Genomic DNA, 15,467 nt, shown 5'->3' with positions numbered 1-15,467 from the left:
GGAAATCAAACTCGGTCCACCGGATTAGCCACCGCTGCTCATGTGGAGGAGTGGGGAATTAAACACGGTTCTCCAGATCAGAGTCCGCTGCTCTTAACCACTACACCATGCTGGGAGAGAGGCAGGGAAGGTCACCAGTCCTCTTGAGCCCACCTAGCATAGCCCGCCACAGGGGCAGGCAGCGCCTCCAACGCCAGCAACCGGGACCTTGCTGGGGGGCCCACCCCCAGGACTAGTGCCTGATGGGGGTTCACTTTCCCCAAGAACCTTCCCCTAGGGCAGCTCTGCCAGAGGAGAATTTGCCCAGCCAGCATCAGGAGGGTACTTCTTGTTCCAGAGGGCCCACCCGGCCAGCCTTCCCCTGCCCAGGGACCTCCTGCAGCCAGAGCCCGTCAGGTCCTCAACATGAGCCATTTGCCCCAGGGGTGGGCTGGGAGCCCCAGGAATGGCAACACCCAGGGAGCAGAGCCGTCAAAACAAAAAGGCCCGAGAGAGGAAGGGGCTCCCCCCTCCCGCTTGCCGGGGTTTCCAGCTCCATCCCATCCGCACCTTGGCCTCCCGGCTCAGGAGCCAGCAGTTGAAGAGCACTTCGTAAGCACTGAAGACCTCCTGGGAGAAGGTGTCCCGCCTCACTGTGGGGTCCGGGGCCTGGTCCAGGTTCGCCAGGTACTCCTGGATGCTCTCGCTGAAGTTCTGCAAAGCTACACCCCCCCGCAAAGAAGGCCAAGCTGGTCACGGCAAAGCCCAACCCCTCCGGAGTGCAGCGGGGGCCCTTCCCCTCCCCGTGCCAAAGTGGGTTTCTTACCATGCTGAGCCCAGCATACACCTGGCCCCAGCCACCCTGGCCAAACTCCGCACAGGCAGGCGAGGGGATTCCAAGGCTGCTTTGGAGGACTGAACCAAGCCTCTGGGAAAGAGCCGGCGCAGAGGGCCACATCCTGCCCCAGCAACGGTGTGTGGGACCCTGCCTGGGACCCTCACGCCCGGCCCCCTCGTGCCCCGCCACAGACCAGCGCCCGCCACAGAGGCCCCAAGCATGAAAGAGGCCTGCTGCCCCCTTACCGAAGCAGAAGACGGCTCTCATGTGCTCCTGCTTGGCCATTCCCAGCATGGGCAGCATCGTCCCGAGGATGGAGGGGAGGAACGGCACCATCCCAAAGACTGGCGGGGGCGGGGGAAGAGACAGCAACAGCAGCCTAAAATCAAGTGCTTTGGCCAGCAGGCTCTCTGGGCCCCCCGCCCACACAGCCAGAGCCACTTCCCCCCCGACAGCCACAGCCAAGCCGTGTGCCCAACGACCCACTCCTGTGAGACACCCCAGAACTCCCAGGATCCGGAGTCTCCACTCCCGCTGGCTTCTGCTCCCTCCGCCCAGAACTTACTGGAGGCAGAGCCCCCAGCGCAAAAGCCAGCTGCCGTCTGGTGCTGGACCCTGCCCTAGAGCTGGCCCAGGGGACATGACTCAGAAGAGGAATGGTCTCCGAGGGCCCTCCGCAAAGGGTGTCGCACACCAGCTTGCATCTTTTCCTCCTGAACGGCAGCATCAGCCCAACTGGGGGGAGGCCCCAGGGAGCACACCCCTCCCTGCACCCCTGTCCCTGGGGCCTGTTGTCAGGTGGCTCAGGCTGTCCCCATCGGGTGAGATCTCGGAAGCTCCCTTTGCCGGAAGTCAAGGAGCAGGCGCTTCACCAAATCTTCTTCTCACCTGAGAAAGAGCTACCTTTGGATTGACCTCACCTGGACTGCCCCGGCTGGCCTGATCCCAGAAGCTAAGCAGGGTGGGCCCTGCTGAGCACTTGGATGGGAGACCAGTGAGTGAATCCCAGAGTCACTACACACAGAGACAGGCCACTGGCAAACCACCTCTGAACCGGGTTGCCGTGAGTCAGCTGCACTTGACGACTCTTTCTGCCACCACCTCTTTGAGACAGCAGCCTCCGCGGTTAGCTGGTTGTCGCTTCTGGCCAATTTTAAATGTGTGCCAGTTTTAAATGGTGAAAATAACACCTTTTGCTACGACTGACAACACACCACACACCATATAAGGTGGTTACTTTTAAACATACCTTTTATGTATTTTTGGATGTGTTTGTGAAAATATGTATGAATGTATTTATGACCAGTGAGGAAGGCCGAACGGGCCGAAACGTGTCTGGTTTCGTATCGGTCATTTGCATTTATTACAGATCATCAACACTGTTGGATATTTAGCAATTTTAATTTGAAGCCTATATGTTTTGGGCCTAGTGTTTTTAATGCGTGTACACCCAATAATAAATGCGTGTACACCCCATAATAAATTATAACAACATTTTGAATAATATTAGCTCAACTTTTAATTCTTTGTGTAGTTTAGGTTGAATTTTTTCCTTTATTTTTTTTCTATTCTCTTTGCCACTTCTGGCTGTCAGCCCTATGGGCACACGGAATCTACTCTGCCTCAACAAGAGTCTAAGTCCAATGCTTGCCAGAAACAACCCCCTCCTGTCCCCAGTCACCTTCTGCCCTTCGGAACTGGCCTGCACAGCGCTCCTCTGTGCCCCCCCCCCAATCCATTCAGGGCCCCTCCCTCCTCCTGCTTGAAGGAAGCGTCCAGCAGTACCCCAGGAGGAGGGAGGGAGGGAGGGCCCTGCAGAAAGACCCCTCCCACCAGCTTGCCTCCGAAGGGAAGGAGGCTGCCCCACCCCCTCCCGGCCCCTTGGGGTCACTGGCTAACTGGCCCCCGCTCTAGGCCAGCCGCCACCTACCGTTGGCCACAGAGAGGCTGGCAAAAGTCCACACGATGAAGTAGTGGGGCAGGACACCCGGCTGAAATTTGGTCAGCACCTCCTCCATCACCTTGTTGATGAAGCGCCTCCCCACCGCCACCAGGACGTTGCTGGCCGCTTGCTGCCACTCTGGGACGACGTCCTGCACCGAGGAGAAGGAGGCAGCAGCTGCAGCCTGGGCAGTCCCCACAACTGAGGGCCCAGCCTTGCACCCAGAGCAGGGGTGGGGCAGTGTGGAAGGGTGGTGACTCCTCCTCTCTTCCCCCAATCACGTCCCCTCCCTGGGCTGCAGGTGGTCCTGATCTCCCCCTTTAGAAGAACCCCAGGCCCCCAACTTCGGGCGCCAGAAGCAGCCATCAAGGAAGAAGAAGAGTTGGTTTTTATGTGCCTTTCTCTACCACTTAAGGGAGAATCAAACCAGCTTACAATCACCTTCCCTTCCCCTCCCCACAACAGACACCCTGGGAGGTAGGTGGGGCTGAGAGAGCTGTGACTAGCCCAAGATCACCCAGCTGGCTTCGTATGTAGGAGTGGGGAAACAAATCCCGTTCACCAGATGAGCCTCCGCCACTCATGTGGAGAAGTAGGGAATCGAACCCGGTTCTCCAGATCAGAGTCCACAGCTCCAAACCATCGCTCCTAACCACTACACCACGCTGGCTCTCGAGGAGCACCAAGAGCTGCAGCAAATACCTTGGATTTGGTCATCTCATTGGAAGCCAAGAAGATGACGATCTTGGCGGTGCTCTTGTCCATCCGCGCCACGCTGCCCCTCACCACAGCTTCCATGGCCCGCAGGATAATTACGCGGTGTGGGTAGGCCAGCTGAGAGGGAGAAGACGCAGGAGACTCAGAGCCAGCCCCTCACCTCCGGGAGCTCCAGGCCCCAAACCCCAACGGCAGAGAAGCACAAACCCCTCTCACTTCATGGGGGCACAAGCCACAGGGATGTGTCCTTGGCCCGGGTTTACAGAGGCACTTTCGAGTCTAAGAAGGAACCCAAGGGGTGCTGCTAACCTTGGCTCAAGCGGGCTTGGATGAGTTTTCTTGGGCACTAGGAGGCACCCCCAAAATGTAGGGGCCAGACTCATTTTTCAGGCTTCAGGGTTTTTATATGAATGACCAAGTCTCCTAGTTACCACTACTGCAAAAGCAAATCCTAACCTCTCCACACTTACTTGTAATTTTATTAAAGCCATAACAAAAGAGTTGCAGAATCTAAACAAACCTAAGGGTAACCCTGGTTTTCAGCAGCCCAACAGAAAGCTAATCTCCCCCCCCCCCCAGAGCTCAATGTCTCCTCAATTATACTTTTTTAAAAAATACCATTTAATTTACTGGAGCTAGTATAGAAAGCAACCAAGTCAGGAAGTAAACTCATCCACCACCACTGAAATGTATAGACTTTGCCTATAAACAAGAGGTGACAAGAATTTCGTGCACTTTTATTTTTATGTCATAAAACATTCTGACGTAAAATGATAATTAAGCTCCAGCTAGTATTCTTGCTCAGCCTTGGCCAACTCCCCTCATTACAGACCCCTTCCGACATGGCTTTTATCCATGGAGGTCCCAAAATCCCAAACTTGGGCTTGCCACCACCTAGAATCATAGAGTTGGAAGGGACCACCAGGGTCATCTAGTCCAACCCCCTACACAATGCAGGAAATTTTAATCTCCCCCCCCCACATACACACACACCCAGTGACCCCTACTCCATGCCCAGAAGACGGCCAAGATGCCCTCCCTCTCATGATCTGCCTGTCATAGAATCAGCATTGCTGACAGATGGCCATCTAGCCTTTAGAGTTCAAAAGGGACCCTTCGTCCTCCTTTTTTTACCACTGGAAAAAAAGTGTTTGGATCCAACCTTTGCACTTCCCTGTGAAAATTGCTGAAGGAAACTACAACAAAAACACTGCTGAGAATACCAGGAGCCACAATAAAATTTCTAGGCACCGTGGCAACCTGGCGCCGGGGATTTGAGCCATGGTTAAACGTTTAAAAGCAGAAATATTGGGAGGGCTGAGAAAAGGGGCAGACAACCAGCAGGGAACTCCACGCAGATGCCCACCCCAAGCCCCTTCAGGCCCCGATGGAAAGGCTCTGCCCAACCCCCAAGCCCACCTTCTTTCTTCCGTTGCCCTTCGTATGAATTCTGCACATGCGGCCAACAGTGTGTTTTGTCTTGCAGGTGAAGGGAGGTGTTCTGCACCCTCCTGTCCTAGCCAGGATTTGCCCTCAGCTTCTCCTCTGCACACACCCATCAAGGGTCATGCCCCAAAACAGGATTATTCCATGAGGCACCAGGCCTGTGGGGCATCACCTTGTCATGCTGCCGCAGGTATTCCTCGCAGGCGTTCAGGACCTCTTCAGGTTCTGCTTCTCCCAAGTAGCACAGAGCGCTGAAGATCTGCTCATGGACCAGCGGGTCCTTGTCTGTGGTGGCATCCATCAGGGTTACTGCCAGCCCTGTAAGGGGGAAAGGGAGGGCTGCAGGAGATGCCCATCATCCAAGAGGTGCCCCACCCACCATCCTTGGCCATGAAGCCGCTCCTCTTGGGCCAGTACTCCAACCCAGACCCATGTTATGGGTTGTTCCTACTCTGTTGCCACAAGGAGCCCCCAGGAAGCAAGAATACACCCCCTTCTAGCCTCCCCGTTCCAGAGAGTCACTTGACTACCCCTTGGGACAATGCCAACCAGTTCAGCCTTTGACATTTATCCCTTCCCTAGCCTGAAGTGGCTTCCACGCTTGGGCACCCTTGGAATTCTTGCAGAGATCAGTCACCAAAATGAACCCAACAGCTCCTGTTTTTTTCTTAGAATCATAGAATCACAGAGTTGGAAGGTAACTCCAGGGTCATCTGGAGTCCAACACCCTATAGAATGCAGGAAATTCACAACTACCTCCTCCCCCACACACCCAGTGACCCCTACTCCATGCCCATGGTGCTTCCCATCACCTACTGCCTGGTCCTAAATGCTTAGGGCTGTATAAACTGGAAGGAAGGCGGTTAAGGGGAGACATGATAAAGGTCAATAAAATTATGCACGGTGTGGAGAGAGTGGACAGGGAGAAGCTTTTCTCCCTCTCTCATAATACCAGAACACGGGGTCATCTGCTGAATCTGGAGGCTGAGAGATTCAAAACAGATAACAGGAGGTATTTCTTCACACAACGCGTAGTTAAATTGTGGAACTCCCTGCCCCAAGATGTGGTGATGGCTGCCAACTTGGAGGGGCTTTAAGAGGGGAGGGGACATGTTCATGGAGGAGAGGGCTATTCATGGCTGCTAGTTAAAATGGATACTGGTCATGATGCATGCCTATTCTCTCCAGTATCAGAGGAGCGTGCCTATTATATCAGGTGCTGTGGAACACAGGGCAGGATGGTGCTGCTGCAGTCATCTTGTTTGTGGGCTTCCTAGAGGCACCTGCTTGTCCACTGTGTGAACAGACTGCTGGACTTGCTGGGCCTGGGTCTGATTCAGCAGGGCCTTTCGCATTCCCCAACCCCCACCTTAGGAAGTCCCTCATATCAGGCACCAAAACACAAAGCCCAAAGTGGACAATGTCCTCTTCATACAAGGAGCCTGGCTAACCCACTGGCCTACCAGGAGTAGGCACAGCCCCCTAAAGGAAAGATCTTGGCAGGGAAGATCTCGGGGTCAGAGGGGGAAGTTACAGCTGTCAACAGTGTGGTGGAAAACACTGTGCGAGGAACTGAGGAGGAGGCCACCGGCACACTCTTTTCCGCATGCGGGTGCACAGTTTGTGTCAGTTCACCGGAGGAAGAAAGTGCAAGAAGGGCCACCATGTGAACGACAAAGTATTGTGAGTCTGTTCAGTTGACACCCACACGGTTTACCAGGGCTTGCAAATAAGGAGTTATGCAACATCCTAGAAGCCTGAGACCCAAGACACAGTTGAAAGAAAACTGAAAAGTACGTTAACTAGTTGTAAGTTTCTTCATGGGAACCAGAAGGCGTGGTGGTGGGAAGTACCGTCAAGCTGCTGCCAACTTATGGCAACTCCACAGAGTTTTCAAGGCAAGAGATGTTCAGAGTGGGTTGCCACTGCCTGCCTGGGACCCTGGACTTCCTTGGGGGGTCTCCTATCCAACTACTAACCGGACCTGACCCTGCTTAAATTCCCAGATCTGATGAGATCAGGCTAGCCTGGGCCATCTAGGTCAGGGCAATGAGAAGGCAGCTTTAGCTAAAGCGAGAGGAAGACTTGGTGAAGCGCATGGGAGACCCAAGAACCTCCCTGCACATTAAGAAAATGCAAAGAGCTGTGCTGGATCAGACCAACGGCCCATTAAGTCCAGCATTCTGTTCACACAGTGGGCAATCAGATAAAGTTGGGGGGGGGGCTTCAGCTCTTGCAGCGGATTACCACACCTTGGAAGCATTTTAAATTCAGATAAGAGGCCAACATATCCCTGGAGATGTTATTCATCTAGGGCAGCAGAAGCCCTGCAAGGATGATAAGTTACACCTGTAGCTTGACCCAAGAGGAATTCCAACAGAACATCTGGATTGTCTCCCAGGCTGCTAGAAGTTACCTTTCATTTACTAGCAGAAAAGGAACTGATCACTTCCGCTGTGCTCAGTGAGGTTTTTCCTTTCTCATGCCTATTGTGAAGGTTTTTTGGAAGGAGGAGGAGTCTAATCATTACAGTTCAGCTTTTAACATTTTTGAAATCAGCTACTTAAAAAAAAGATATATTTACACTTTGAAAGAAAGCTGTGATGTCCGCCACCCAAGAATAAGAGATTGTGTGTGTGTGTGTGTGTGTATGTATAGGTGCTATCAAGTTGCTTCCAACTTATGGCAACCTCCAAAACATCCTATTGTTAAACAGCCATGCTCAGGTCTTGCAAACTGAGGGGCGTGGCTTCCTCAGTTGAGTCCATCCATCTCATGTTGGGTCTTCCTCTTTCCCTGCTGCCTTCCACTTTTCCCAGCATTATTGTCTTTTCAAGTGAGTCACATGAACATATGAAGCATATGTTCTTCTACAGAACATATGCTTCTGTTCTTCTACTGAATCAGACCCTTGGTCAGTATTGTCTACTCAGACTGGCAGCAGCTCTCCAGGGTCTCAGGCAGAGGTCTTTCACATCGGTTCTTGTAGGTTATTCGGGCTGTGTGACCGTGGTCTTGGTATTTTCTTTCCTGACGTTTCGCCAGCAGCTGTGGCAGGCATCTTCAGAGGAGTAACACTGAAGGACATTGTTACTCCTCTGAAGATGCCTGCCACAGCTGCTGGCGAAACATCAGGAAAGAAAATACCAAGACCACGGTCACACAGCCCGAATAACCTACAAGAACCAATGAACTCTGACCGTGAAAGCCTTCGACAATATGTCTTTCACATCACTTATTTGACTAGTCCCTTTAACTAGAGATGCCAGGGATTGAACCTGGGGCCTTCTGCATGCCACAAAGTACTACCACTGAGGCGCTACCACTAAGCCACAAAGTACGACAGCTTTAGTTGGTCTCTTTAGTTTTTAGGGAGTGTTCCGGCAGTCTACGGTATCCAAAAACTCTCCTCCGAAACCACACGTCAACTTTCTTCCTGTCAGCTTTCTTCATTGTCCAACTTCCACACCCATACATAGTAATGGGGACTACTTTTGTATGAATTATACTATAGAATAGTATAGAACCCCAATATTTCAGTCTTTGTGACTAAACTCTGTATATGCTCAGGAACCCAGCTGTAAGCTCATGGCTGACAGAAAGAAAGGAACTGAGGGAAGGTGCCATCAAGCTCCCAGCCCAGAACACTCAAGCTCTTGGCTATGCAAATGACTCTGGCCAAAGCAGGACAGGAGTTGACTCGAAGGTGAGAGCCAAAGGGTCAGAAGGTGACAGACAACCTGCTAGAATGTGTTCTCTTCCTTTAGGTGGCAGGAAGACCAAAATGACCCCATGGTGGGATGGGCTGCCCAAGGTAGATTATAAATCCTCAGAAGCAGCTCTCCCTTCATCTCATGGCTTCTGACCAGGGAGGCAGAGCCCACGAAGGGCTGAACTTTCACCAAAGGACTCCATCTTGTCTGCATGGCCGGGGACCATGGCAAGAAGGCCCCAACTGGGAGGACTAAGGTAAAGCTGGATTTTCAACTATTGCAGCTCCAAGTAATATTAGCCTGTCCTATTTGAACATCATTCACAGTGGGTAGCCGTGTTAGTCTGTCTGCAGTAGTAGAAAAGGGCAAGAGTCCAGTAGCACCTTAAAGACTAACAAAAATATTTTCTGGTAGGGTATGAGCTTTTGTGAGCCACAGCTCACTTCTTCAGATACAGCTAGAATGTGAATCCATGTGTCTTTAAGTAGAGGAGAGTGAATTCAGACAAGCATTAATATGTAAATGTTAACAGTATGTAAATGTGAATAGCAGTCGTGATGGGATTAGGTGTGGTATGCAGAAGAGTCTGTGATGTCCAGGGGAGAGATGGGTGTGGAGAAATCAGCATTGGTAATGAGCCATGAATGCAAGGTCTTTATTCAGCCCAGGTAAATGCATTGTCTTTAGTTTGAATATCAACTGTAATTCAGCAGTTTCTCTTTCCAATCTCCCTTTGAAATTCCTTTGTAAGAGAACTGCTACTCTTAAATCTGCAACAGAATGTCCTGGAAGGTTGAAATGTTCTCCCACTGGTTTTTGAATATTGTGGTTTCTTCTAAGTCTGACATCAGAAACCACAATATTCAAAAACCAGTGGGAGAACATTTCAACCTTCCAGGACATTCTGTTGCAGATTTAAGAGTAGCACTTCTCTTACAAAGGAATTTCAAAGGGAGATTGGAAAGAGAAACTGCTGAATTACAGTTGATATTCAAACTAAAGACAATGCATTTACCTGGGCTGAATAAAGACCTTGCATTCATGGCTCATTACCAATGCTGATTTCTCCACACCCATCTCTCCCCTGGACATCACAGACTCTTCTGCATACCACACCTAACCCCATCACGCCTGCTATTCACATTTACATACTGTTAACACTTACATACTACCGTAATGCTTGTCTGAATTCACTCTCCTCTACTTAAAGACAGATGGATTCACATTCTAGCTGTATCTGAAGAAGTGAGCTGTGGCTCACAAAAGCTCATACCCTACCAGAAAATATTTTTGTTAGTCTTTAAGGTGCTACTGGACTCTTGCCCTTTTCTACTATTTGAACATCATTTAAGATAAGTAGGGAAAGGTGACTGCATTTTCACCTTTTCTTCGTTCCCTTTCTCAGCCCAAAATGGTTGAACAGACCACATGTAATGTTTTTATTCATTTATTAATCTTTCTTATATTTGAATGGTCTACGCTTGCTATCTGGAAATACACCATACCTATACAATCTGGAAACACACTATACCTACTCAGTCTCGCTATCTGAAATGCAGTAAAGGAGCGGGGCAGAAGGTAAGCTGGCCTCGCCTGGAGCACAATTGCTTCAAATCATGAAGCTGTGGTAGGTCACCCACATTCTAGCTTGCAGAAGTGAAGCAGGAGTCACAGAACTAGCTGCTGCCTCTGAACGGCAACGTAGGTACAGAAGAGGGAGGTGTGCAACTCAGTTTCACCTTTGAGAAGCCTGGCAGAGTTCCCTCAGGCCTCTGCCTTGTTGACCGGCCTTCCCCTCTCTGGGCCCTCTCCTCCAAGAGACACAGGGGTATTCAACGGGATCTGGCAGCTTCCCTGTGACTCTTGATCTCAGAAGAGGTTCCTGACCTCAGCAGAGAGCTGAAGCGCTCTTGCCAACAGCAGCACTCTTAACTGCCCCCTCCCTACCCCGATCCCAACAGCCAGATCTTTCCAACCGATGAGCAGCTACCGAACCAGTCACCGGCATGGGGAAGGGAGACTGAGCCAAGGCCACGATCAAAAGAGTGAGTCCAGGGGCTCCAACCGTAGAAGAAGTCGAGCGGCAGGACACCAAAAAGCAGACAGTCGCCCGTTGCCAGCCTGGCAAGATACCGGCCAAGGAAGGAAAAGCTGCCCTCCCCCCTCCAACCATTGCAGCCCCTTCACCTCACTCCCACAACCAGAACATGGCCCACCCACCCCTAATTGCAGCCAGCCGGACGGCTTCAAGGTGAGGGATGTTCGTCAGCTCACCTGACAAAAGCCGGCTCAAGGCTAAGCCACAGTACAGGAAGGCTGCTGAAGAGGCTGAATGGCCACCTCTCAAAGGCCACGGAATACCTGCACCAAGCTCGGGGGTAGCAAGCGTGGCTCATGCAGCCAGACTGGTGCAGTGGATAAGGGAAGCGGCCTCTAACCTGGAGAAGCGGGTTTGATTCGCTGCTCCTCCACATGAGCGGCAGAGGCTAATCTGGTGAACCAGGCTGGTTTCCCCATTCCTACACATGAAGCCAGCTGGGTGACCTTGGGCTAGTCACAGCTCTCTCAGCCCCACCTACCTCACAGGGTGTCTGTTGTGGGGAAGGGAAGGCGATTGTAAGCTGCTTAGAGACTCCTTAAAAGGTAGAGAAAGTCGGCATATAAAAACCAACTGTTCTTCAGAGCACCAGCTGAATGCCAGGGACAGAGGTGGCATGCTTCAGAGAGGGGCACAAAGAAAGACAGTCATCAGCCACGCATCAGGAGAGGTGCTCCTGAGATTCATTCCTTGAAGGCAACCAAGAGTGGCCCATTTATTAAGTGGCCCGTTTATTAAAAGAGCTGTTAGCTTCAATGGAGATATCCTGAAAAAAGTTTGATTGGCAAGCTCAGAGTAGCAGAAGATGCACCAGGCAGGGAGCCAAACATGATATCGGCTGAGCACAGCAGCACAAAGTGTTCCACACTGCCCGGCAGAGGGAGAAATCAAAGCAGACCCCAAACACAGCAGAGGGACCTGCATTGATAGGGGGGCAGAGAGGCAGAGACAAAACCTCTCCCCCAGGACTTTCCAGAGGGACTAAAATGACCCCCTTGTGAGGGTCAGTTCAGACATTACTTCGAAGCACACACAACACCAGCAGCACAGTGAAAAACAAAGCGGGGCTTCAGGGGAGGTGTGCAGCACACAGTCACCCGAAAGCAGGCAGCTGGGACTGATCGCATACAACCACTGTGACAAACTTGGACTTGCCACCACCTAGAATCATAGAGTTGGAAGGGACCACCAGGGTCATCTAGTCCAACCACCTGCACAATGCAGGGAATTCACAACTACCTCCCCCCCACCCCCATTGACCCCTACTCCATGCCCAGAAGATGGCCAAGATGGCCTCCCTCTCATCATCTGCCCAAGGTCACAGAATCAGCCTTGCTGACAGATGGCCATCTAGCCTCTGCTTAAAAACCCTCCAGGGAAGGAGAGCTTACCACCTCCCAAGGAAGCCTGTTCCACCGAGGAACCGCTCTAACTGTTAGGAAATTCTTCCTGATGTCTAGACGGAAACACGTTGGAGTAAGCTCTGTTTACAGCCTTTCTGGGGCTCGAACTGACCGCTGTTCAGGACCCTGCCCCAGAGGGTGGAAAGGGAGAAGATTCGCCATGCTCTGCTCGCCCGCCAGGCCGAGCCTATTTCAAAATCCCAGACAGAGGGGAAGTGCGAAGTCAGAGTGCTTAAGCAAGCCCCATGAGAGGTCGTACGCACAGCTATTCCTCTACATGTTGAAGCCACACACCAGTTTTAAGGTCAGTGTTACAAGAGCTGGGAGGCAGCAGTTTCTAGGTCACTATAAGCACAGCTAAGGAACCAAGAAGTCTTGCTGCCGGCTGCCCCAGGCAAGCTCAGACCTGAGAGGCCCTGAATCACCTTTCCCTTCTGCCGGAAAGAGGGGCCCATTGTTGGCACCCAGGTTGGAAAACTACCTTTTTACCCATGAGCATCAGGGCACGCAGTGGGGACGAGACCCTGGTAAACCTCTGTTCATGTCAGAACCAGGAGCTACACAGAACTGTTTCCTCTCTGGCAGCTGTACCTGCAGACGCCACAAGCCAATCGGATGGAGGAGGCAAGCTCCATCCGGAGGAGAAGAAGAGTTGGTTTTTACATGCTGACTTTCTCTACCCTTTAAGGAAGAATCAAACCGGCTTACAATTGCCCTCCCTTCCCCTCTCAACAGAACCTTCTGAGGTAGGTGAGGCTGAGAGAGTTCGGAGAGAACTGTGACTAGCCCAAGGTCACCCAGCTTGCTTCATGTGGAGGAGTGGGGAAACAAACCCAGTTCACCCAATTGGCATCCACCGCTCATGTGGAGGAGTGAAGAATCAAACCTGGTTCTCCAGATCAGACTCCGCCGCTCCAAACCACCGCTGTTAAACACTACACCAACCTGCCTCTCAGGAACATCTCAAGGTCCCAGGTGGGTCACGCAGGGAGAAGGAGAGACAGACAGCCATCCATGGGGCTCCATGACAGTCATCATGCCCTTTACAACCTGAAGGCCTCCGTAAACATCCCTCCACCCCACACGCCACCTTCCAAAGCCCACCAACCATGTAGCCAAACCCTCAACTTCCAAGGCACGGACAGAGGGGAGGGCAGGGCCAGCAGGAGACCCTCCTCCACGCGCACCACTTACTTTTCACCCGGGACTCCGTCATCTTCCTCGTCCTTGGGTTTCCAGCCCACTGATGGGCGTCCTGCTTCTCAAAACGTGAGGTCCCAGAAGACCCTATCGTTGCACCAAGGTAGGACACCCCCCAAAAAAAAACCCACTCCTCTAGACAAGGGAATCCCGACAGTCGCTGTGCAGCTTCGCTCTGTGTGGCTCAAGTGAAAATCCAAGCTGAGGAGACCCCAGAGTTGCTTCCCACTGTAGGGCAACCCCAAATCACAGGCAGAGGCTCCTTCTAGGTGGCGGAGTCCCAGGACATTTTTGGAGAGCAGGAAACGGGGCCTTCGGGCCGCTGCCTCATCCTCCCACCTCAGAAGGACACGGGGCGGCACGGGCGCCGCTTCCTTCTTTTCGGGCCTGCAAAGAGAAAGGCGAGAACTTCTTGAGATGTTTCATCATGCGCCAGCGAGAAACCCGTGAGCGGGGGCACGCAGGTAGGCCACCCCTGAGCCAGGAGACAGGGCATGCAGGCCGGAGAGTCTCAAGGGGGGCAGGGGGGGCAAGGAGCAGAGGGCAGCCGCCTCCGGGCGCACCTTCTGGGACAGACAGGGCTCCTCCGGGCAGCACAGGAACCCTCCGCTCCGGCCAGAGCGAGGAGAGGCCGGACGGGGGCAGTGGGGCAGCAAAGGATGACCATCGACAAGGGGGGGGGCGGCTAGAGCTTCAGGGCCAGGCAGCATAGGAGGAGGGGGCTGAGGAGAGACCCCCGGCCACAGAAGGCAGGGATGCCTCGGGGGGAGGGGGCCGAGGGAGAGAGAAGGGCGGCCTGACAGGGGGGAGGGGGGGAGGAAGGGAGAAGCAGCAGCACCAGACCTCCCCCCCCCAACACACACAGCAAACCACTGCTAGGAGGGGGGGGTCCTGCCTCTCCACCCAGGGCGCAGACCCCCGAATGCGGGCAGCACCCACCCGTTGGGGCAGGACTCGCCCCCCCCCCCCGAGCAGCAGCAGGTGCAGGAGAGGACGGCGACCCAGCCAGGTGAGCGGGGGGGGGTCTCCCTCGCCCCCCCCAGGGAGGCTCCGGCCGGCCCTCCCCAAGCAAAAGCACCACAGGGCGCAGCGGGGGGGGGGGCCGCGAGGACAGCCGGCCGCCGCCGAGCCCCCTCCCCTCGGGCGCGCGGGCCCCGCTCACCTGCCCGGCTCCAGCACGGCCCCAGCGGCGCTTCCGGGTATTTAAAGCCCCGCCCCTCACCTGGCCGGGGGGCGGGCAGTGCTGGCCCCGCCCCCTCCCGGCGGCCGGCTCCTTGCAGAGGGTGGGAGGGGCTGCTGAGGGCGGGGCGCAACTCGGACCCGCCCCTTTCCCCCCACGTGCTGCTCCCGGAGGCGGAGGGCGAGAGGGGGCGGGGCCTTTGCGCACGGGCCGCCCCCTCTCGCCCCGCCCCTTTGCTGGCTGCAGCCCTGGACCAAGTCGTCGCGATGCGCGTGCGCGCAGGGGAGGGGGGAGAGGAGGCGGGTGCGTGGGCGGGGCCTTTGCGCACGGACCGCCCCCTCTCGCCCCGCCCCCTTGCTGGCTGCAGCCCTGGACCAAGTCGTCGCGATGCGCGTGCGCGCGGGGGAGGGGGGAGAGGAGGCGGGTGCGTGGGCGGGGCGCTCGCCGGGGGGGGGGAGGAGGAGCCTCGCGCGCCTGGCCACGCCCCTCCCTCCCCGTTCGCGCCGACGCGCGTCCCAGGAGAGCGGTGCAGACGCGCCCGCGGCCCGGGCTGGACGCGCGCTCGCTCCGGGGACGTGCATTTCGGGGGGGGGCTGGCAGGAGCCCCCAGCACGGCCGCAGACCCCGGCCGGCAAGGCTGAGCCCCAGACCTCGGGCAGACCGCGAGAGGGAGGGGCGCCGGGGCCAGCTCCTGGGCTCGGAGGAGGGGGTCCCTGCGGGGGGGGGGGTTGTGAATTTCCTGCATTGTGCAGGGGGGTTGGACTGGATGACCTCGGTGGTCCCTTCCAACTCTGAGTCTCTGATTCAGTGGAACAGGCTTCCTCGGGAGGTGGTGGGCTCTCCTTCCCTGGAGGTTTTTAAGGAGAGGCTAGATGGCCATCTGTCAGCCATGCTGATCCTATGAACTTGGGCAGATGATGAGAGGGAGGGCACCTTGGCCATCTTCTGGGC

General features: G+C 54.4%; 1 protein-coding gene across 1 annotated transcript in view; it reads right to left on the bottom strand.

Moving 5' to 3' along the window:
• Positions 1-13,438, bottom strand: part of MROH1 (maestro heat like repeat family member 1) — a 60,684-nt gene extending 47,246 nt beyond the window's left edge. Inside the window, exons 1-6 of the mRNA XM_056854589.1 lie at positions 13,331-13,438; positions 5,095-5,240; positions 3,462-3,593; positions 2,748-2,910; positions 1,063-1,161; positions 550-701 (exon numbers count right to left, since the gene is read on the bottom strand). Of these exons, the coding sequence (XP_056710567.1) occupies positions 550-701; positions 1,063-1,161; positions 2,748-2,910; positions 3,462-3,593; positions 5,095-5,240; positions 13,331-13,352 (714 nt within the window). The 5' untranslated portion in view covers positions 13,353-13,438. The remainder of the gene's footprint in view (positions 1-549; positions 702-1,062; positions 1,162-2,747; positions 2,911-3,461; positions 3,594-5,094; positions 5,241-13,330) is intronic.
• Between the last annotated feature and the right edge of the window lie 2,029 nt (positions 13,439-15,467).

This window comes from Euleptes europaea, chromosome 8 (assembly GCF_029931775.1).
Source record: "Euleptes europaea isolate rEulEur1 chromosome 8, rEulEur1.hap1, whole genome shotgun sequence".
Classification (NCBI taxonomy): domain Eukaryota; kingdom Metazoa; phylum Chordata; class Lepidosauria; order Squamata; family Sphaerodactylidae; genus Euleptes; species Euleptes europaea.
Note: the sequence above shows the minus strand (reverse complement) of the source record. Positions and strands in the feature narration are given on the sequence as shown.